The following is a 23,984-nucleotide window of genomic DNA, read 5'->3' as shown; positions in this document are numbered from 1 at the left end:
ATGACGTCCCTTTAGAACAGAAATGTGAAGGAATTTCTTTAGCCAGAGGGTGGTGAATTTGTGGAATTCATTGCCGCAGACCGCTGTGGAGGTTAAGTCACCGGGTATATTTGAAGTGGAGGTTACTAAGTTCTTTATTAGTAAGAGCGTCAAAGGTTGCAGGAAGAAGATAGGGGCATGGGGGTTGAGAGGGATAATAAATCTGCTGTGATGGAATGATGGAGGAGATTCCATGGGCCGAATGCCTAATTCTGTTCCAGTATCCTATGGTCTAAGTTCTAGTCACTCTACAGTAACTTAACCAAGGTTATTCTACATAATGTGCGGTGGATTCTGCAACTACAAGAGACAACACAGCAGAGTTCGAATTGGCCACTACTGATTTAGTTCAGAAATATTCAAACCTCAGCTACTGAAGTAGTGTTAGAATTCAGCATATTTGTAACACTTTCCCTTTGGGTCAACAAAAAAATTCAAGTAGTTGCATTTTTTCACATGATGTAGATGCTAATGTCATTTACTGTTGTCATAGTTTAATACTGCAGGTAATAGTAAGCACAGTAGGCAATGGCTGAGTTAGGTAAATGTAAATACTTGCACTGCACAATGGCACTTTTTCAAAAACACAATCATTACTGTTCTTATTCCATCTGCGTAGCCTCCAACCTGATGGCATGAATATCAATCTCTCCTTCCGGTAATTTTTTTCTCCTCCCCTTCTCTTTTCTTCTATTCCCCACTCTGGCCTCTTACCTCTTCTTCTCACCTGCCTGTCACCTCCCCCTGGTGCCCCTCCTTCCCTTTCTCCCATGGTCCACTCTCCTCTGCTATCAGACTCCTTCCTCTCCAGCCCGCTACCTTTTTTACCCACCTGGCTTCACCAATCACCTTTTAGCTATCCTCCTTCCCCTACCCCCTCTTTTACAGTCCTGATGAGGAGTCACAGCCCGAGATGTCAACTGTTGATTCATCTCCGCAGATGCTGCCTGGCCTGCTGAGTTCCTCCAGCATTCTGTGTGTATTTCCAGCATCTGCAGAATTTCTCCTGTTTACTGTTTGTCTGTCAAATGCTTCTAGTACTAGTTTTTTCCCCTCTGTTGGGTATTTCAGAGATCATCACAATGAAGCAAGAATAAAAAAAAACAGAATTAAAAGTTATTAAAAACTTGTACAACTGGATTGTTTCATAATTTTATTCTTAGTAATGAAGGAAACTACTCAGATATATTTAGTTTGAAATTTGTGGATACAAGTTCTTCACTTACCCAAAAAATTTCGGGGTAATCCCGGAGGTTAAGCAAGCTCTGGACAACGTTTTTGCGATCTTCCTCCCATTGTCGCTTACAAAACACTATCTCCAGAAAATACCACATCCAACCGATCAGAGGAACGTAAGCTAGCTCTTTCTTCGCAAGTACTTTTGAACTCTACGCAGGGAAGAAAAGGTTTAAGAGGTTACACGAATACTTAATGTTGTTCCAAGCTGGTGACCAATGAAGTCCAGCACTTCAGATAACACTCTGCAGCCACTTTATTATATACATCTGCACACCTGTTCGTTAATGCAAATATCTAATCAGCCAATCATATGGCAGCAACTCAAAGCATAAAAACACGCAGATATGGTCAAGTTGATGTTCAGACCAAATATCAGAATGGGGAAGAAATGTGATCTAAGTAATTTTGACCGTGGAATGATTGCTGGTGACAGATGGGGTGGTTTGAGTATCTCAGAAACTGAGGATCTCCTGGGATTTTCACGCATAACTGTCTAGAGTTTACAGAGAACGGTGCGAAAAACAAACAACATCCAGGAATCGGCAGTTCTGTGAGTGAAAATGCCTTGTTAATGAGAGTTCAGAGGAGGATGGCCAGATTGGTTCAAGAAGACATGAACTCAAATAACCATGCTTTCCAAAAGTGATGTACAGAAGAGCATCTCTGAATGCACAACACATCGAACCTTGAAGTGAATGGGCTACAGCAACAGAAGACCACGAACATACACTCAGTGGCCACTTTATTAGGTACAGGAGGTACCCAATAAAATGGCCACTGAGTATACAATCCATCCAGGTAAATGGAATGTAAATACTGAATTATGGAAGAGATAGAGTTGGGAGCAATTTTCATGCAACCAACTGTGGAGACAAGAGGAGGCAGAAAGAATCTGTTGTCCAGGTGGAAGTAAAGACAAAATTTGCAATTGCAAAAACTGATTGGAAAAAAAAAAATCAGATGCCTAATTAGGTTGGCACAATAAACGAGTTGCTACTACAGGTGCACTACATATCCAGAGGCCCGTGGTCAATCCCAAATGAGTCAGCAGATTCTCTCTGTGACAATGCGATTCCCTCTAGTGCTCTGGTTGTTAGGCTATTCAGGGGGCTGGGCTGCTGGAGGTCAAAATTGATGGGGATGCAAGCAAAAAATATATATTATCGGTGCAATGAATGCTAGATGGCTGGCACCCATGTGACGGGCCGAAGGACCTGCATCAACGATGTTTGGCTTTAAGGCAAGTATCTGATTGGCCAACTGGAAATTATCCCTCATTAGTGTCATAATAAGTCTATCATACCCAACGCCCCCTTCTCCACCCAATAGTTGCAATTCCAGAAAATCCACTTCTTCACAATACCTGCAACCCTTTATTGAAAGGGAAGGTAATTAATTCCTTTCTCCATCAGTGGAGAATAATAATGCCCCTAATCTAGCAGTGCATTACAACCATTGAAAAGTGGTGTGGATCACCTACTGCCGCCACCTGGGTTACATCGAAAGCCAGGTTCAGAGTGAAAGAAGCCCTCATCAGCACAGCCACAGCGGACCGTTGCATCTCCTTTGTCCTCGGAGCAATACCACAGGGAAGTTCAACAGATTCTGGATGATCCCGCCTACTGACTTCTACAGCGGTATCCCACGGACTCGAATACGAGGCTTCAGGCACTGGTACCACCAAGACTTTAAGGGCTCCCTAAGATACACAAGAAGGGTTCTCCCCTGAAGCCTTTCGTCAATAGGATAGATTCTCTGACTTACTACTTCGCTAAGCATTTAGTGAGCATGCTCTCTCCCTCTGTTGGGGGCTGTGAGCATCACATCACGAATTTGACCGATTTTGTTAAAATGATAACCAACATACAGTTGAACCCGAAGGATATAATAGTCAGTTTCGACATGGTGTCCCTGTCAACAAGAGTTCCCATTAAGGACAGCTTGGTCCGCCTGTGGTCAGGGTTTAATAAGGGTACCACTGACCTTTTTGAACATGCCCTTACATCAATGTACTTCCACCATAAGGGGAACTACTATGAACAAACAAATGGGAGTGGCCGTGGGATCACTATGTCGCCAGCTACTGCTAATTTCTACAGGGTGGACTTTAAGGAGAGGGTTCTGAATTCATTGCCCTTATGCTCCAAATGCTTCTTCAGATATGTCGATGACACCTTCGTAGTGTGGCCTCATGGACTCTAGGCACTCCAACAGTTCCACAACAGCATACGTCCAAACATTCAATTTACGTTGGAGATGCAGAAGACATGGCATCTATCGGAAACCCACACACACGGACTTATACCTCAACAATAACAGCCACCATCACGCCTCCCATGATAGAGCGGTTCCTTCTACCTTGATTAACCGTGTGAAAACTATTTCAAACCCAGAGAGTCTCCCCGAGGAAATAAGACAACTACACACGCTGTTCCTACAGAATGGCTACAAATCAGTCGGGCCCTTAAAAGGACAAACGGAAAAATTAGGAAACCTAACAGTGAGGAGGAACCTGTCGCTACTGCCTGCCTTCCCTATATTTCCATGGTTTCCGGAAGGATCACCAGGATCTTGAAAAAATACCGGATTGATACCATCCACGAACCTGTAAGGAAGCTCAAATCACAGTTCACGTGGGTCAAGGATGACCTGGGACTCAGGGGAGCTGACGTTTACAGGATCCCCTGTAAATGCAGAATAGTGTATATCGACCAGACGGCATGCATGGTAGAAACCCACATTAAGGAGAACAGGAGATGTATCCATTTGGGTTATCCGGAGAAATCGGTGGCAGCAGACACTGCATTTGCAAAGGCCACAGGATTGACTTCGACGGCTTGGTAAAAGAAGCCATTCATATAAAACTAGAGGAAGAGAATTTTAACAAATACGAAGGTCTCGCTCCAAGTAAGAACTGGAATTCGATTGTAAGCAAGGTATGAGAGTGGAAATCTTTTGGGATGAGGACTAACCAATCAGGAGGGACAGACGACAGGGGTATATACACCACCAGACTAAACATGCCCAGGCATCATCCCTGATGAAGATGGCTGAGTTTGTCATTGAAACGTCGGTTATAATCGATACCTGTACCTGGCTGCAAGCCCATAGAAGAGTTTATTCGTCATATACACAGGGAAAGCTAGTTCCTTATTCCTAGACTGCAAGGGTTCTGTGGTTTGATGTTTTACATTCTGTGTGTTTTTCACTCGTTTTTGCTGTTAGTGTGATTTGTTCTTCTTTTTTGCACTTTGAGTGTTTGATTTTTTTTTGAGCGGGTTCCATGGTGTTTCTTTGTTGCTTGGTTGTCTGTGGGAAGAAGAATCTCTGGTTGTAAGTTGGACACAGAGTTTGATAATTAATGAACTTTGAGAAGCGAATCTTCCAAACATCTGAGACTGGGAATAATTTTGTGACAACCATAGCTCCTTAATGTCTAATGAAACTTGAAAATGATCAGTTGTCTCCAACATTGCGCAGGTAAGCCTGATCCTGCTATGAAGACCAGCTCTGTGCATGATGCAAAATCACAGGGGAGCTTCCCTTAAGCACGCTGTTACCCTAGCATCAGCAACATCAACGTGCTCCTTGAGAAACAGTAAAACAAACAGAATGAAACTTACACTAAGTGTGATTTGAGATACTGACCTACTTTTATGGAAGCATTCAACTTTATTCAGTATGTAGTGCTGTAGCAAATATGAAGAACTGTGTGGTAATATTTCTAGATAATTTCTCTAGATTTTCATTCTTCATTCATTCACTAACTGGGAAAGATTCAAAGTCCTGGATTTCCAAAATGAAATAGGGACAAAACTCATGCAATGAAAGGAAGGGAAGCACATGTTCACACATCTGTTAATTGAAATCATTTAAGATGTGAAAAACAGAATGAAAGTAGGTGGTTTCATATGTAGATACCGTTATTATCAACTGTTTTACTCAGGTCCTGCCCTTGGTGACAGTGGAATGGGGATTAGTGGTTGGGGCTGGGATTAAAAGTTGCAAAGTACCTTCAGTCACCACTTTATTAGGTACACCTGCTCCTTAACCCAAATATCTAATCAGCCAATCACATGACAGCAACTCAAAGCATATAAACATGCAGACATGGTCAACAGGTTCAGACCGAACATCCAAATGGGAAAGAAGTGTGATCTAAGTGACTTTGACTATGGAAGCTGAGTTGAAAGTGCTTAAAGTGTCCAAGGTTGGACTGTGTTCAACAGTCCAAAGTAGAAGAGAGATTTCTGGTAAGAAGGTGATGGACTGTATGCTATTAAGTGAGGCTAGTGATGCATAAGCCAGTTGAGGGCAAACTGACTCACTTTGAAAGCTGAAGTAGGATCATTAAACAGGTTCCATTACCTAGCCAATGTAGACTCTTGGCATCAACTTTCACTGACAGTTGCTCCCAGTTTTTTCAGTATTTATCTACCTGGGCTCCAGCCAGTTTATTCATTCGAGACTTCCTTCCAACAAGACCTCCAACACACTGATTGCTCTTAAGTATTCAGTCATTGTTCACAACTAAAATAGCTTTTGGGGGGGGGGGGGTGGAGAGAAATCACTTCAGACTTCTGACAGCCATGATCCACCATTTAAGAAATGGTGTTCAGCTTTAACTGCACGTATCAGCACAGGTCACAAAATGAAGTGGGCACAGGTGCTGTGTAATGAATTCTGCAGGGCGCACTGACAGTACACAGGAACCATATTTAAGCCGCAGTCTGGAGTAAGGTTACACGCTGCCGTCCCTGCATCCACTTTCATCGTCCTTTCTCTTGCACTCCCCCGGAACCTGCTCATTCTGCATTACTCATACAAATAAAATTTGTACTTGTACCAGTGATTAAAATGGAGTTTGGTGACAGGACTACTCACTACCAACAGTTTAGTGTTCAATCAAAGTAGTGCTTCTCGCAATTGAATGAAAATGTCACTGCCGGTTGCATTGTATAATCTTAGATAATAGACATGAGGCTGATCGATGTAACTCGTCTAAAAAGCACACGAATCCCAATGGCTTTTCATTGGGCTTGTCCATAAAAATAGCAGAACTATTCATGTGATTTGTAGCTGTAATATAATTTAACACAGAAGCATTCATTCAATTCATACCTGGAATTCTGTGTGTTGGGGCTGAAATCGTTAAGAGTCACCCCACCACACCCGACAAGGACAATTTACCTTCCTTCGTAAGCTGCTGTGTTGGCAGTAGAAACCTGCAGCCTTGATGTATTTTAAATCCAGTGTTTGCTTTCCAAATTAGCCTATTTTCTCAAAGAATGCTGGATGAAAGCACTAGTTTCTCATGGGTGTCGAGGTTAGACTTGCCCCCCGAAGAGTAAATTAATCAGTAGCTCAGCTCAGGATTAATGGCCTAACTTGAAATTAAAATAGGCACAATGTTTCCAAAAGTAGCTGGTTAAATACAATATTTGAAAGCTGCCCTTTCCCTATAGCATCATTACTGGCAAAATGTTTAATTGATCTCTCCCCCCCTTCCCTCTCCCCTTTTTACTTTGAACACAGATTTACCAGTTCACAGGCAAAATGAATGAGATACAGCTTTCACGAGTAATTCTGCAGATGCTGGAAATTCAAGCAACACACATCAAAGTTGCTGGTGAATGCAGCAGGCCAGGCAGCATCTCTAGGAAGAGGTACAGTCGACGTTTCAGGCCAAGACCCTTCGTCAGGACTAATTGAAGGAAGAGCTAGTAAGAGATTTGAGAGGGGGAGGGGGAGATCCGAGATGATAGGAGAAGACAGGAGGGGGAGGGATGGAGCCAAGAGCTGGACAGGTGATTGGCAAAGGGGATATGAGAGGATCATTGGACAGGAGGTCCAGGGAGAAGGAAAAGGGAGAGGGGGGAAAAAAACCCAGAGGATGGGCAGGGGGAGAAAAAGGAGAGAGAGAGAAAGAATGTGTGTATATAAGTAAATAACGGATGGGGTACGAGGGGGAGGTGGGGCATTAACAGAAGTTAGAGAAGTCAATGTTCATGCCATCAGGTTGGAGGCTACCCAGACAGAATATAAGGTGTTGCTCCTCCAACCTGAGTGTGGCTTCATCTTTACAGTAGAGGAGGCCATGGATAGACATGTCAGAATGTGAATGGGATGTGGAATTAAAATGTGTGGCCACTGGGAGATCCTGCTTTCTCTGACGGACGGAGCGTAGGTGTTCAGCAAAACGATCTCCCAGTCTGCGTCGGGTCTCGCGAATATATAGAAGGCCACATCGGGAGCACCGGACGCAGTATATCACCCCAGCCGACTCACAGGTGAAGTGTCGCCTCACCTGGAAGGACTATCTGGGGCCCTAAATGGTGGTAAGGGAGGAAGTGTAAGGGCATGTGTAGCACTTGTTCCACTTACAAGGATAAGTGCCAGGAGGGAGATCAGTGGGGAGGGATGGGGGGGGGGGAACGAATGGACAAGGGAGTCGCGTAGGGAGCGATCCCTCCAGAAAGCAGAGAGTGGGGGAGGGAAAGATGTGCTCAGAGGTGGGATCCCATTGGAGGTGGCGGAAGTTACGGAGAATAATATGTTGGACCCGGAGGCTGGTGGGGTGGTAGGTGAGGACCAGGGGAACCCTATTCCTAGTGGGGTGGCGGGAGGATGGAGTGAGAGCAGATGTGCGTGAAAGGTGGGAGATGAGTTTGAGAGCAGAGTTGATGGTGGAGGAAGGGAAGCCCCTTTCTTTAAAAAAGGACATCTCCCTCGTTCTGGAATGAAAAGCCTCATCCTGAGAGCAGATGCGGCGGAGACGGAAGAATTGCGAGAAGGGGATGGCATTTTTGCAAGAGACAGGGTGAGAAGAGGAATAGTCCAGATAGGTGTGAGAGTCAGTAGGCTTATAGTAGACATCAGTAGATAAGCTGCCTCCAGAGATAGAGACAGTAAGATCTAGAAAGGGGCGGGAGGTGTCGGAAATGGACCAGGTAAGCTTGAGGGCAGGTTGGAGGAAAGTTAATGAAGTCAACGAGCTCAGCATGTGTGCATAACACAGCTTTGTTCATTATCTGCCATGTTGTATGACCTGGGTGATCATCTTTCCATGACCATGACTGTTCTTGGCAAATTTTTCTACAGAATAGCATTTCTATTGCCTGCTTCTGGACAGTGTCTTAACAAGATGGGTGACCCCAGACATTACCAATACCCTTCAGAGATTATCTGCCTGGCGTAAGCGGTCGCACAACCAGGATTTATGATGCACACCAGCTGCTCATACGACCATCCACCTCCTGCTTCCATGGCTTCATGTGACCCAGACTGGGGGCTATGTCGGTGCTACACCTTGTCCAAGGGTGACCTGCAGGCTAGCAGTGGGAAGGAGCACCTTACACCTCCTTTGGTGGAGACAAATCTCTACCCCATCAGGTAATATTGATAAAAAAAATTGTTGAAGAGTACATTACCTAAATCTCTCGATCTTTTAAAATCATGAACTTTTTTTAGCCTATTTATTATCATTTGTAGTCAATCTTGTTTATGGCTTAATGTAGTGGCCAAATGCAATTAAATCCATTTTTTTTGCATCACAGCCAAAAATATTAAGTACACAACATCTTGATGTAAAGTGTTTGATCACATGCCAGACAGAGTTTAAAACTGGAGTGGAAAACATAGCAGAAACATAGATCAAGTACGTGAAAGAGCTGAATTCCTACACAGGAAGGAGATTTGATACAAGATAATACCTACAATTCTAAAATACATTGCAGAACATTACTTTAAAACAGTACAATTTCAAGGAACAATTTAGAATTGACATAAAATGAGGGAGGGAAAAAAATCTAAGCTTTCCCTTCTAAGGTAGAAGTGTGGCACTGACAATGATATTGAAGAATAGCCAAAATGATATTGTTGGAAGGCTCTACATTTGAAATATCCTGGGATCAATGTTCAAGCAAGCCAATGAACTAGGGAGGATTTTCAACTGAGTAAGTTTAAATAATTCTGAGGAGGAATTTCTTTAGCCACAGGCTGGTGAATCAGTGGAATTCATTGCCACAGACGGCTGTGGAGGCCCAGTCACTGGGTAGATTTAAAGCGGAGGTTGACAGGTTTTTGATTAGTAAGCATGTCAAAGGTTACAGGGAGGAAGCAGAAGAACGAGGTTGAGCAGGACAATAAATCAACTATGATGGAAATGCTGAGGAGACCCAAAGGGCCAAATGGCCTAATTCTGCTCCTATGACTTGTGGTCTTATAATGGAGGCACAGGGTCAAAACAAGGTAAGAGCAAAAGCAAGGCTAGAGGGAAGGCAGTAATAGAAAAAAATGACTAACTTAGAAAATTATAAACAAAATATGACATCACGAAGGGAAAAAATCTAGACATTAAAACAGGATGCACTAAAGACTCCTGAATGTACGTAGCAATAAAACAGCGCAGTAAAAATAAATGTTCAGGCTATTAGATAACGTGATGATTACAGGGTTACAAAAGCTGCAAGCTGAAAACTGAAGGCTATATTGCTTTAGGAAGGGAATCCAAGGTGGAGTTGTTATTGGAAGCAAGTCAGGGGAATTAATAAGTGGGAAAAACAAGGACATGGCAGGTTACTAATCAAGTATTGTGCATCTTGCATCTTCACTATACAGGACATGAGTAACATTCTAAAAATAGCTGAGCTGGAAGGGAGGGAGGAACTCAGGAAAATTGCAATTACCAGCAGAGAAGAACTGAGCAAATTGATGGAACTGCGAGCTGACAAGTTTCCAGATCCTGATAGACTTCATCCTAGGGTCTTTAAAGTGGCTTGCATGAGAGCTGATGTGTTGATAATAACTTTCCAAAATTCCCTAGATTCAGGGAAGCATCCATTAGATTGAAAAATAGCAAATGCAATCCTTTTAAATCAAAAAGGGAGACAGAAAGCATGAAAATACAGGACAGTTAGCTTAACATCGATTATTGGAAAAATGTTAAAAATTATTTTTAATAATGTTAAAGCATGGTACTTTAAAGATCAAAGTAATCAGGAAAATCAGCATGGTTTTGCAAAAGAAAATTTATGTTTGACCAATTGATTAGAGTTCTTTGAAGAAGTAACTTCTACTCTGGATAGAGAGGAACCATGAATTCATTAATATTTGGATTTGCAGAAGGTATCTGATAAACTCGTGAGTAGAGTTTTGATTATGGTGACAAGATTGACTAGCATATTCATCAAATATGTGATAATAGTCTTGTGATTCATGGTGACCTATTGAATCCTGTACAACACCCTATTTCAGACCAGGGAAGGAAAGATGTGTAGAGCTTGTGGAATCTGGTTGACAAAGAGAGTTCAGGTAACCTACACCACTGCTGAAGTGGGCCAGGATTTTTTCCATGTCAACATTAGCATTTATTTTTTTAAAAAAACACAAAATGTGTCCAACTTAAGATCCACAGGTGTTTTCTACAATGGACTGTGAGAAAACCACAATTAAATAGGTATTTTTAAAATAAAACATGGACAGTAATTCAGAAGGCTGACTTTACAAAATGCACCAAATGATAAAAGCACACACTTACCCCCAAGACACCAAACCTTTCACAGAAGTCCCATCCACAAAGAAAATCAATCTCATAGTTATGGTTGAGAATAACAATAGCATTCTCTTTTCCATATTTAACGTAACTCTTTTGATCAGTATAAAGAGTACATTCAGTGCCTGACCACCACTCCAGCAGCCACACCAATTCTGTAATATAAAGGGAAAAAACATAAATTATACCAGAGTTCATAACAAGTTTAATAAAATAATTTATTTTTGCAGTTCTTATTACAATTAATATGCCAAATATATTACTGGTCATCACTTATATTCAAGTCCACTGACATAGCACAAAGCAATAGTTTGAACTCTCAGAATAGGCATGATATGAGAAAAAGACTTTTTTAAACCTGTTTAGTACCTGTAAATATCCTACTTACAGCAATTTTGGGAGTCATCGTCAAACCCCAAGTGTTACAAAGAAGAAAACAGACTTTATTTGTTAATCATTTAAAAATCTCAGGGAAGCTATAAAAGTGTCTGACGTAGAAAATGAAATAGTGTGACATTATTCCAGTAGGGTGTTGTCTTGTTAGGAAAAAAGTCAATGCATGCTTAATAAGTTAAGCATGAAAAATAGAAAACCTCTTATTCCCCGAAGTTCTTAGCAATAAAGAGATAAGGAAAAACAAGAGAATTGTAATTCATTTAGTTCATGTTCTTGCCATTTTTACTGTGGAGTAACGATTTTTTTAGGTTAAAGTTGTTAGAATTGAAGACATCCATTTCACCAAAACTGCTGGCTCAATTTCTTCCATCACAAACAAGCCATGGTGGCTACATTCAGGATGTGATATGCAAAGTTTCTATATAGCACTTATCCCTAAAATGAGTAAAACTTCACACTACATCCATCCTGAGTTATTTGTTCCTGGCACAGTAGTTTCAGCTGCTTGGACATCATTGGGTTAAGTCTTATGACCTTTTTTAGGTAATTATTTAGAATTCAGCAGGTCACTTTTTTGGAGCAGGATCACAAATGGAGCAGTAAAGAAATCATGCTTAAAACTTTGACATGATTGGATGATCGTTACTTTACCAAATTTTGACACAACGATAATTTGTATTTATATATGACCATTTATGATAAAACATTTCAAAGAGCTCAATCAGACAAAGTATACCCAAGCCAGGGTGAAACATCAGCAGAGATAACTAAAAGCTTCAAAGGAGACAAGTTTTAAAGGAGGATCTCAATAAAAGACTGCATTCTTACTAATATTTTGTATAATACATTCTTTTAAAGAGGTTCAGCCACGTGCAGCTCCAAAGAGCTGAATCTGGAAAACATCAAAGCATTTTAGCACCCGTCAATGTCTCTAAATCCAAACTTCTGATGCAAAGCTTTTGGGCCAGAACTTGATGATCTTGGCAAACTGTCCCTGTTCTCCATTGATAATCAGGAAAACTTTCAGATTCCCCCTTGTTGACTCACTGATAAAAACATGTGGATTCTAAGCAGGAAGCCACACCCACAAACTAAGTGGAAAAGAAAGATTCCAAGCTTTGCCAGCAATCAAAGACTTTGAAAACTATTACAGATCAAATGAACAAATTTAACAAATTTTAAACTGTAAGTCACCCACATATAAACAAGACAGCAAATTATCTGGCATAGAAACCCCTTCTCCCCTCACAACTTCTTCCATTCAAATGACGGAGCTCTGGTACAGGTTTCAGTCAGTACATTCCCCAGCTTGGGTGCTGGGTTGTTCTACAAGTTCATCTTGTGGCCTTACACTCCTAGCAGGGTGTAGTATCTAAATTAGAGGCATGGCTATGAAACCACAGGCAGAAACAGGTTAGCAGGTTCAGGACTTCTCCCTATTCTGAACCCAATAATGTGAGAGTAAACGCTAGAATTTTCTTACTTTCATAAGTTAGTGTGTCATGTGTACTACTGTGCTTTACACCCTGGTCCGGAGAAACGTTGCCTCATTTAAAGATATACATGTATATAGTTAAATGACAATAAACTTGACTTCAATGATCTGAAAGTAAATCTGGCCTCATATCTTTATAATATTAATTAATGTATTTATTTTATTACTTTTCTTTAGAAATACAGCACGGTAACAGGCCCTACTGGCCCAACAAGACCACACCGCCCAATTAACCTACTAACCCATACGGCTTTGGAATGCAGGAGGAAACCAGAGCACCCGGAGGAAAGAAGAAACCCACTCGGTCATGGGGTGAATACTCAAATTTGTTACAGACAGTGGCAGGAATTGAACTAGTCACTGACACTATAAAGCAATACACAAGCCATTATGCTATGGTGCCACACAATTGATGTAAATGATTAATATACTTTTATTAACAGTAGATTAAATTGTCAATTTTGAAGAAGCTTTTTATTTGTATCCCACCAAGTTAAATATAACTTCATTTTAAATTGCTGTAATCTCAGCAACAAACAATGACACTTTCAGCTTAAGGGCAGCACCAATCTTGTTTGACTCCAGTGCACTGATAACGTCCAGTGATTTACAGGGCCACACACAGAGCAAGCTAATTTGGAACATTCCTATCACTGTTCAGTCAATCATTTCCCTGTGTTTCACTTGTCTTCTGTTCAAATGGCCAAACCTACTGGATAAATATATCTGAAAGAAAAATCCTATCTTTAGAGTATGTAGTCCTCAAAAATACATTGACAAGTTTTAAACAAGCATTGACAATATTCATCAAACATTGAAAATCTGTGTATGGTTGGGAATATTGAACTAACCCAGATATACAGTTAGTGGCCACTTTATTAGGTACACATGCTTGTTAACGCAAACATCTAAATCAGCTAATCATGTGGCAGCAAGTCAATGCATAAAAGCACGAGGTCAAGGGGTTCAGTTGTTGTTCTGACCAAACATCAGAATGAGAGGAAGTGTGATCTAAGTGAGTTTGACCATGGAGTGATTGTTGGTGCCAGATGGGGTGGTTTGAGTAACTCAAAAACTGCTCATCTCCTGCGATTTTCACACATAGCCGTCTCTATAGTTTACAGAGAATGGTGCAAAATACTAAAAGCATCCAGTGAGTGACAGTTCTGTGGGTAAAAATGCCTTGTTAATGAGAGAGAGGTCAGAGGAGAATGGCCAGACTGGTTCACGCTGACAAGGATGCCACAGTAACTTAAATAACCATGCAGTACAACAGTGATGTGCAGAAGAGCGTCTCTGAATGCACAATATATCAAATGTGGAAACGGATGGGCTACAGCAACAGAAGATCACGAACCTACAGAAATACACACAGTGGCCACTTTATTAGGGACAAGAGGTACCAAATAAAGTGAATTTACTTACCCAGTATTCTTGAAATTATTTCTTACCTATGCCTGTTGCTTCTCTTACCTACCCAAGGACTGAGACTCATGACTTACAGTTCCACAAATAATAGAAGTCACTCATTTTTGTACCCAAGGCTTCACTACTCAAATACCAGTGGATTTTCAAAACCTTGATTTTACTTGAATCTCATTATCATGAGAATTCATAAAATGCTACAATTTTGTAGATAGGAGTAAAGTGACAGCCGTCAACAACAAAAAGTTGCTCACAAAAATGTGGCACTGTGTAACATAGACTTCCAACTTTGACAGAGGTTACTACCGAGCAGCAGTTTAAAGAGTATTGCAGGACCCTAACACATTACAATACTATCGAGCTGGCTGAGAGCCTGACTGTATTAAGGAATCGGCCTTTTGGCTAAGATCAAGTGTAGTATCTGCTGCATAGAACCCTTTGCGGAAGCCATCAGGAGGGATGGGGGCATAAGAGGGGTGACGCTGCCAGGCAGTGGAGGGACCCAAGTGAAAACCTCCCTGTACATGGACGACATCACCGTCTTCTGCTCTGATCCGAGGTCAGTTCGCAGGTTGATTGGCACCTGCGAACAGTTCGAGCTAGCGTCGGGGGCCAGGGTCAACCGCACGAAGAGCGAAGCTATGCTCTTTGGCAACTGGCCCGACCGATCCAGCGTCCCCTTCACCATCAGGTCTGACCACGTGAAGGTGTTGGGGATCTGGTTCGGAGGGGCTCAGGCGTGCAACAAGAACTGGCAGGAGCGGACTGCCAAGGTGAAACAGAAACTGGGACTGTGGGGAGGGCGCTCCCTGTCGATAACGGGCAAGAACCTGGTCATCAGGTGTGAGGTGCTCTCAGGGCTGCTGTACTTGGCGCAGGTCTGGCCCGTCCCCCGCTCCTACAGCTCGGAAATCACCCGGGCTGTCTTCAGATTCGTCTGGGGATCCAAGATGGAGCAGGTGAGATGGACCGCCATGCACAAGTCCCTGGACAACAGGGGCAAGAACGTCCCCAATGTCGCCCTCACCCTGATGGCCAGCTTCGTATGTGGCTGCATCAGGTTGTGTGTAGAGCCCAGGTATGTGGGCACCAAGTACCACTATGTGGCCAGGTTCTACCTGTCACCCTGGCTACGAAGGATGGGTCTGGCCCCACTCCCGCGCAACGCCCCAGTCAGCTGGTCGTTGCCGGCATACCTGTCCTACGTAGCAAAGTTCTTCCAGGAGAACGCCTTTGACCACAAGGCCATCAGGCAGTGGTCGGCACGAAGTGTCCTGCAGGCACTGCAGGAGAAGGACGTGATGGACACAGTGGGGTGGTTCCCTGAGCAGACTGTCCAGTTCATCTGGCAAAATGCCTCATCGCCAGATCTCACCAACAGGCACCAAGACCTCGCCTGGCTGGCGGTGAGAGGGGCCCTCCCAGTCAGAGCCCTCCTGTACGCCCGGAATGTCGTCTCCGCACCCCACTGCCCACGGGAGGACTGCAGTGAGGAGGAGTCTGTGACCCACCTCTTTGCACACTGCCAGTTCGCAAAGAGGGTGTGGAGGAGGATGGACGGGCTAGTGTCACGTTTTATCCCCAGCAGCTGCGTAACAGAGGACTCTCTGATCTACGGGCTGTTCCCGGGGACGCACACGGAGACCAACATCCGGTGCTGCTGGCAGATCATCAACTCGGTGAAAGACGCTCTTTGGTCAGCCCGAAACTTGATGATCTACCAGCACATGGAGATGTCCGTGGGAGAATGCTGCCGACTGGCACATTCTCGGCTGCAGGAGTACGTGCTGAGGGACGCACTGAAACTTGGTGCAGCCACCGCAAGGGCCCGGTGGGGAAGGACCACAGTATAGGTTTCTCCACCCGTGGGAGTGGGAGGGGTCGGTGGGCGGGGAGTATACCCCTCAACAATGAGATGCTAAGCTGAACTACTGAAGTGCCACGTGGGTGGCTATAAACACGGATACTTTACTGAGTATAATGGAAACGTATGTAAAGGATGAAAAGTTATTGAATGGTTTATTGTATATATTTATTTTTGAATAAAGTATATTTTGAAATAAAAAAAAAATCTGTTCTTATCAGACCGGAAGGCAGAGGAGAAGAGTTCGCGCTGACGCAGGGGTGGATCCTAATGCTGATTGGCCTCCAATCTAACATCCCATACCAGCGACGACAGCAGAGAGGAAGAAGATGGCAGCAGTGAGCAGTGCATCGGCTCGAGGCCCGGGTATCAAGAACACTGTCAGACTGACAGTGCGAGACCGGAACGGGGGCACCGGCTTCACCTGAGAGACCTTCATCCGGAAGGTCTTGATGGAGTGCTGCGGATTTACACCCGATGACATGTACTGCGTCCAGGATTTCCCAGGTTTCTTCGATGTCACTTTCCTGCAGGCTGCAGGGTGGCAGAAGCTGTACCAGCAGCTTCAGCTGAAGGGGACAGAGGCGCCACTGTCGCTGCTGAAAGCACAGCCCCTCTTTGCAACGGCTACCCAAGAGGAACGGACAATCACGGTGCACATGTTCAACCCGCACGTGCCAGTGGTAGATGTCCTTACATTCCTCGCTCGGTATGTGGAGAGCGTAGGAACACCAGCGGACGGGAAGGACAGACTGGGAATCTGGACCAGCAAACGGCAGGTCAAGGTGAAGCTGAGGTTGGATTCCAACAGCGGCGTCATCCATCCCCCCTCCGTCTTCGCCATCGGAGGTAACCGAGGGTACATGGTGTATGCGGGGCAACCCAGAGTGTGCCGAAACTGCGGCAAGGCGGGGCATATCGCAGCCCAGTGCAGGGTGGTGATGTGCAAGAACTGTAAAACCGAAGGCCACCTGACCAAAGACTGCACGCAGGCCAAGTCCTGCAACCTCTGCGGACAGGCTGGCCACCTGTACAGAGCCTGCCCGAAGCGTGGGGGCACCTACGCACAGGCGACCAGGGGAGGTGCTGGCCCTGAAAGGGCCCAGGCAGTTGCGGACGTACCCGCCAGCGCTGCAGACGAGGCACCCGACAGGACGGACGACGAAACCAGGGAGGAAGGTGCAAGCACCCCAAGACCTGCCACCCCCCTGCAGACCCTCCAGGATCAGGCAAACGACGAGCAGGAGTCCATGGAGGAGGGGAGAGCTGAGGTGGAAACCGAATGGAAGGTCGTGAAACGCAAAAAGACCAAAAAGGCGGCGGCCAAGCGACAGAAGGCGAAGCAACACAAGAAAAGGGCAGGGAACCTCTTCAGAGGAGGAAGGAGTTGGGGGAGGCCAGCAGCTCCGGTGGAAGAAGCGGCTGGCAGAACAGATGGAGAGGAGGAGAGAGAGGGGAGAAAGTCTGCTGGCCACCCCCCAAGTACAGGAGGCGGAGAGCAGCCGACACACACAGCTCTGGGAATCTGGGAGCAGAGCCACGGCCGGCACCCAGCAGCTGGAAGGGGAAGCAGCCCAGGAAGTCAACAACCCCCCGGGCCCAGAACCAGAACGGCCACACACGGAGGAGTACTACCAGCAGTACCCGAGCCCACAGGAGGTGGAAAACTTCACAAAGGCGGTGGGAATGAAGGCTCAGGATGGCAAGGGTGAGGACGGACAGCAACCAAAATAAAGGACTTACAATGATGGCAGACCTTAAATTGGCGTGCTTGAATGTGCGAAGTTTGAAGAGTACTGGGCGATGCGTCAGCACGGTCCAGTACCTGGACACTGTAAAGGCTGACGTGACCTTCCTCCAGGAGTGCGGACTACCACACCTCCGTAACTACCGGAGGTGGTCACGGTGGTGGAAAAAAGGTTTGTCTGTGTGGTCGGGTAGCAACGATTGTCGCGCTTCCGGCCTGGGGATCCTGCTGCGGGGAGGCAACTTCTCAATCACCCAAGTTAAAGAGGTGGTTGCGGGGCGCCTCCTGGTAGCAGACGTCAAATACCGGGGCACTCTGCTCCGGCTGATCAACATGTACGCCTCCCCCGTGCGGAGCAAGCGGCTGGCCGTCTTCGAGCAGCTCCCACAGCTGCTGGTGACGTCCCAGCCAGTCGTTCTGGCCGGAGACTTCAACTGCACCATTGATGCAGCTGGAGGACCCGGCAGCGCCGACGGCAGGCTGGACAGTACCTCTAGACTCCTGAGGGAAACGGTGAAGACAGCCAAGCTGCGCGACGCCTTTGGCACCCCCACAGGTGGAGCATAGCCGCAAGCCACCTGGACACGATCGGATGGCTCAGCCCGCTCCCGGATCGACTTCCTCTTCCTGTCTGAGTCCCTCACGGTCAGGTCCACCGACGTCACGCCGGTGTTCTCCTCTGACCACTGCCTTCTGAGAGCCACCTGTCACTTACGGGAGGACCAGAAGGCAGGCAGGGGGACTTGGAAGCTGAATGTAAAGCTGCCGACCCCAGAGAACATCAAGGAACTAGAGAGGGAGTACACAAGTTGAAGAATCTTGAAAGCCTTCTTTGATTCCCCGGTTCACTGGTGGGAAGCAACCAAGGAGAACATTAAGAGGTTCTTCATCCGCAAGGGTATCCAGAAAGCAAGGCAGGAACAGAGGGAACTGCGTAAACTCCAGACAGAGTTGCAGCAACTTCTCCTTCTGCAGTCGAAGGGGGTGGATGTCAGGGAAGAAATGTGAGAGGTGAAGGGCCGGCAAGCCCAGCACCTCGCCGCCGAATCCTCCAAGATCATCTTCCGATCAAGGGTCCAAACCGTGGAGCAGGACGAGACGTGCTCACGCTTCTTCTTCCAAAAGGTGCACAGGGGGAGCTCTGTGATCCACAACCTTAAGGAAGAGGACGGCTCAGTCGTGTCCTCGCAGACCGACATACTGAGGATCTGCAAGTCCTTCTATGCCGGTCTGTACGACGAAAAGGCCACAGAATCCACAGCCTCCCGCAACTTCCTGTCGTCTATCACGCAGGTCTTAGACGACGGCAAGCAGGAGACTCTGGATCAGCCACTGACCCTGGACGAGTTGACAGGCTCCATCCGTTCCTTTGGGTCGGGTAAGACTCCCGGAAGCGACGGCTTACCGGCTGAATTGTACTCGGCTCTGTGGAACTGGATGGGCCCAGACCTGCTTGAAGTGTACAACGTTGTGCTTTTGGCTGGCGGCATGTCAGAGTCCATGAGGAAGGGCATCATCACCCTCATCTACAAGCAGAAGGGGGAAAGGAAGGACATTAGAAATTGGAGGCCCATCTCTCTCCTGAATGTGGACTACAAGATCCTGTCCAAGGCTATCGCCAACAGGGTCAAGTCTGCTCTGGGACAGCTGATTCACCCAGACCAAACCTGTGCTGTACCGGGCAGGAAGATCTCAGACAGCCTTGCGCTGCTGAGGGACACCATTGTTTACGTGCAGGACAGGGGGGTGGACGCCTGCCTGGTCAGCTTGGACCAGGAGAAAGCCTTCGACAGGATATCGCACACGTACATGGCGGACGTGCTGTCCAAAATGGGATTTGGGGAGGGAATCCGGAATTGGATTAGACTGCTCTACACAGACATCCGTAGTGCAGTCCAGGTCAACGGGTGGGAAACAGACAGCTTCCCCATCAGGTCTGGAGTCAGGCAGGGCTGTCCCCTCTCCCCTGTCTTGTTTGTCTGCTGCATAGAACCCTTTGCGGAAGCCATCAGGAGGGATGGGGGCATAAGAGGGGTGACGCTGCCAGGCAGTGGAGGGACCCAAGTGAAAACCTCCCTGTACATGGACGACGTCACCGTCTTCTGCTCTGATCTGAGGTCAGTTCGCAGGTTGATTGGCACCTGCAAACAGTTCGAGTTAGCGTCGGGGGCCAGGGTCAACCGCACGAAGAGCGAAGCCATGCTCTTCGGGAACTGGCCTGACCGATCCAGCGTCCCCTTCACCATCAGGTCTGACCACGTGAAGAAGGTGTTGGGGATCTAGTTCGGAGGGGCTGAGGCGTGCAACAAGAACTGGCAGGAGTGGACTGCCAAGGTGAAACAGAAACTGGGACTGTGGGGAGGGCGCTCCCTGTCGATAACGGGCAAGAACCTGGTCATCAGGTGTGAGGTGCTCTCAGGGCTGCTGTACTTGGCGCAGGTCTGGCCCGTCCCCCGCTCCTACAGCTCGGAAATCACCCGGGCTGTCTTCAGATTCGTCTGGGGATCCAAGATGGAGCAGGTGAGACGGACCGTCATGCACAAGTCCCTGGACAACGGGGGCAAGAACGTCCCCAATGTCGCCCTCACCCTGATGGCCAGCTTCGTATGTGGCTGCATCAGGTTGTGTGTAGAACCCAGGTATGTGGGCACCAAGTACCACTATGTGGCCAGGTTCTACCTGTCACCCTGGCTACGAAGAATGGGTCTGGCCCCACTCCCGCGCAACGCCCCAGTCAGCTGGTCGTTGCCGGCTTACCTGTCCTACGTAGCAAAGTTCTTCCAGGAGAACGCCTTTGATCACAAGGCCATCAGACAGTGGTCGGCACGAAGTGTCCTGCAGGCACTGCAGGAGAAGGACGTGATGGACACAGTGGGGTGGTCCCCTGAGCAGACTGTCCAGTTCATCTGGCAAAATGCCTCATCGCCAGATCTCACCAACAGGCACCAAGACCTCGCCTGGCTGGCGGTGAGAGGGGCCCTCCCAGTCAGAGTCGTCCTGTACGCCCGGAACGTCGTCTCCGCACACCACTGCCCATGGGAGGACTGCAGTGAGGAGTCTCTGACTCACCTCTTTGCACACTGCCAGTTCGCAAAGAGGGTGTGGAGGAGGATGGACGGGCTAGTGTCACGTTTCATCCCCAGCAGCTGTGTAACAGAGGACTCTCTGATCTACGGGCTGTTCCCGGGGACGCACACGGAGACCAACATCCGGTGCTGCTGGCAGATCATCAACTCGGTGAAGGACGCTCTTTGGTCAGCCCGAAACTTGCTGATCTACCAGCACATGGAGATGTCCGTGGGAGAATGCTGCCGACTGGCACACTCTCGGCTGCAGGAGTACGTGCTGAGGGACGCACTGAAACTTGGTGCAGCCACCGCAAGGGCCCGGTGGGGAGTATACCCCTCAACAATGATATGGTAAGCTGAACTACTGGAGTGCCACGTGGGTGGCTATAAATACGGATATGTACTGACTATAATGGAAACGTATGTAAAGGATGAAAAGTTATTGAATTGTTTATTGTATATATTTATTTTTGAATAAAGTATATTTTGAAATAAAAAAAAAGTGGGTGAGGGAGCCTCTCAATTATTGTACTCATTCACTGCCCCAGGGGGCCATGAGTGGCTACAGTTCTATTGGTTTTAGGGAAGATAATTGAACACTACTTAAAGCAGGGGTTCCCGAAACCGTTCCTATGCCACTAACCAGGAATTCGTGGTCCGCAGGTTGGGAATCCCTGATTAATGCACTGACTATGAAAAGGCATTGCACGGCTTATACTTGTAAATTTTTTTTTATTATGAATAAAGTTTATTTTGATGTAAAAAAAAATTCAACAGCATGCCAGTACGTCTTTCAAGTCAACCTGAGCGGGGGGCACAAAGTAATCTGGCATGCTCAGGACTATGGTGGTGAAAAGCAGGCAGATTTGAGATATTGGATCAAAATGCTGGAGGAACTCAGCAGGCCAGGCAGCATCTATGGAAAAGAGTGCAGTTGACATTTCAGGCCGAGACCCTTCATCAGGACTGGGGGGGTAAAAAGATGAGGAGTCAGAGTAAAGAAAGTGGGGGTGGTGAAGGAGGGGAGGAGGGGAGAAAGCAGTACAGGTGGTAGCTGAAACTGGGAAGTGGGGAGGGATGAGTAAAGAGATGGAATTATTGGTGAAAGAGATACAGGGCTGGAGAAGGGGGAACCTGATAGGAGAGGACAGAAGGTCATGGAAGAAAGAAAAGGAGCAGGAGCAACAGAGGGAGGTGATAAGGTGAGAGAGGGAAATGGGATTGGGGAATGGTGAAGGTGGGGTGGGGGGGCATTACCGGAAGATCAAGAAATCAACGTTCATGCCTTCAGGCTAGAGACTACTCAGACATAATATAAGGTGTTGCTCCTCCAACTTGAGGATGGCCTCATCGCAGCAGTAGAGGAGGCCATGGACAGACATGGTGGAATGGGAATGGAAAGTGGAATTAAAATGGGTGGCCACTGGGAGATCCCACTTTTTCTAGTGGACGGAGTTCAGGTTCTTGGCGAACCGATATACAGGAGGACACACTAGGAGCACTGGATACAGTAGGTCACCCCAATAGGTTAAGTGTCGCCTCACATGGAAGGACTATTTGGAGCTCGGAATGGTAGTGAGGGAGGTGCAGGGGCAGGTGTGATAAGTGCCAGGAGAGAGATAGGGAGATCAGTGGGGAGGGACGAACAGATAAGAGAGTTACATAGGAAGTGATCCCAGCAGAAGGGGGGGGGGGAAGAGAAGGAAAGATGTGCTTGGTGGTGGGGTCCCACTGGAGATAGCTTGAGTTTTTGGATATTACTTTTATTAAATAGCTCAATTTTCTGAATGTTTTATAAAATACACATAGCTTAAGAGTGATTGATCTTGTTAATCTTGTATTACATAGTCATGTAAAATATTGTGAAGCTGTTTCCATGTTTAACAAGTGAGGGCATTCTCTGGAGCTTTAATATCATTGTGACAAAGATGGGCATTTACCAAGAAGTCATGTTAAGCAAGAAAACTCTTCTCCAACATGAAGGAATACAGTTGCTTTGTAACCTTTATGAATTCCCATGATAAAGGCAGTCACGTTAAAAAAAAGCACAGTTTTAAAGACCCAGCTGTGGTGAAGCCTTGAGTTCAGAGAAGAATCAGAATCAGGTTTATTATCACCGGCATGGGACATGAAATTTGTTAACTTAGCAGCAGCAGTTCAATGCAATACATAATATAGGAGAAAAAAAACAAAATGAACTAATAATAAGTAGATCAATTACAGTATACATGTATTGAATAGATTAAAAATCGAGCAAAAACCAGAAATAATATATATTAAAAAAGTGAGGTTGTGGTCCAAGGGTTCAATGTCCATTTAGGAATGGGATGGCAGAAGGAAAGAAGCTGTTCCTGAATCTCAGAATGAAAATGATATCCCTTAATAAAAGATTGAGCAGATTGGCTCTGTTTAGCAGTATTAAAAGCTACTTTCTGACCTTTATCTAAGGGTCTTGATAGGTCCTGGCTTGAAGAATTCTTCTGTTCATGAGGGGAATGCATCTAGGATATGCACTCAATGATCACTTTATGAGGTAGACTTGCTAGTTAATGGAACTACCTGATCCGCCAGGCATGTGGCAGCAACCCAAAGCATAGAAGCATGTAGACATGGTCAGTCAGGAGGTTGAGTTGTTGTTCAGACCTGACAACAGAATGGGGAAGAAATATGATCGAAGTGACTTTGGCCGAGGAATGATTGCTGGGGCCAGACAGGCTGGTTTGAGCATCTCAGAAGCTGCTGATCTCCTGGGATTTTCACACACAACGGTCTCTTAGAGTTTTCAGAGAATGATGCGAAAAATGAAAAACATCCAGTGAGCAGCAGTCCTGTGGGTGGAGAACGACTTGTTAATGAGAGAGGTCAGAGGAGAGTGGCCGGACTGGTTCAAGCTGTCAGAAAGGTGACAGTAACTCAAGTAACCGTGTGGTACAACAGTGATGTGCAGAGAAGACTTCCTTAGGTGAATGCAGCATTTTTCTTTGTAATTCCTACAACCAGGAGGATTTCTTGATAATCCAACCAGGGAGAAGCCATTCTGGACTTTGAATTTTGGAAAAAAAAAAGCCCGACCTGATAGTGGAAGTTTTGTAGGGAGAGTATTTTGTGAACGGTGATCACAACTCAGGAGTTTTCAGATAGTCGTGGATTAACAGTAA

The 23,984-nt window shown here is 46.0% G+C and overlaps 1 protein-coding gene across 6 annotated transcripts in view; it reads right to left on the bottom strand.

Moving 5' to 3' along the window:
- The window catches only part of LOC140201515 (1-acyl-sn-glycerol-3-phosphate acyltransferase delta-like), a 135,365-nt gene that overhangs the window by 38,172 nt on the left and 73,209 nt on the right, over window positions 1–23,984 (bottom strand). For all 6 annotated transcript variants that reach the window (XR_011886891.1, XM_072265757.1, XM_072265754.1 and 3 more), the window contains 2 exons: window positions 10,817–10,986; window positions 1,266–1,427 (listed from right to left, as the gene is read on the bottom strand). Coding sequence is in view for 5 of the 6 variants with exons in the window: in XM_072265757.1 (XP_072121858.1) it covers window positions 1,266–1,427; window positions 10,817–10,986 (332 nt within the window). In the remaining variant the exon portion in view is untranslated. The remainder of the gene's footprint in view (window positions 1–1,265; window positions 1,428–10,816; window positions 10,987–23,984) is intronic.

The sequence above is a fragment of the Mobula birostris genome, chromosome 8, assembly GCF_030028105.1.
Source record: "Mobula birostris isolate sMobBir1 chromosome 8, sMobBir1.hap1, whole genome shotgun sequence".
Lineage (NCBI taxonomy): Eukaryota > Metazoa > Chordata > Chondrichthyes > Myliobatiformes > Myliobatidae > Mobula > Mobula birostris.
This window is presented reverse-complemented; position numbering and strand designations above follow the sequence as displayed.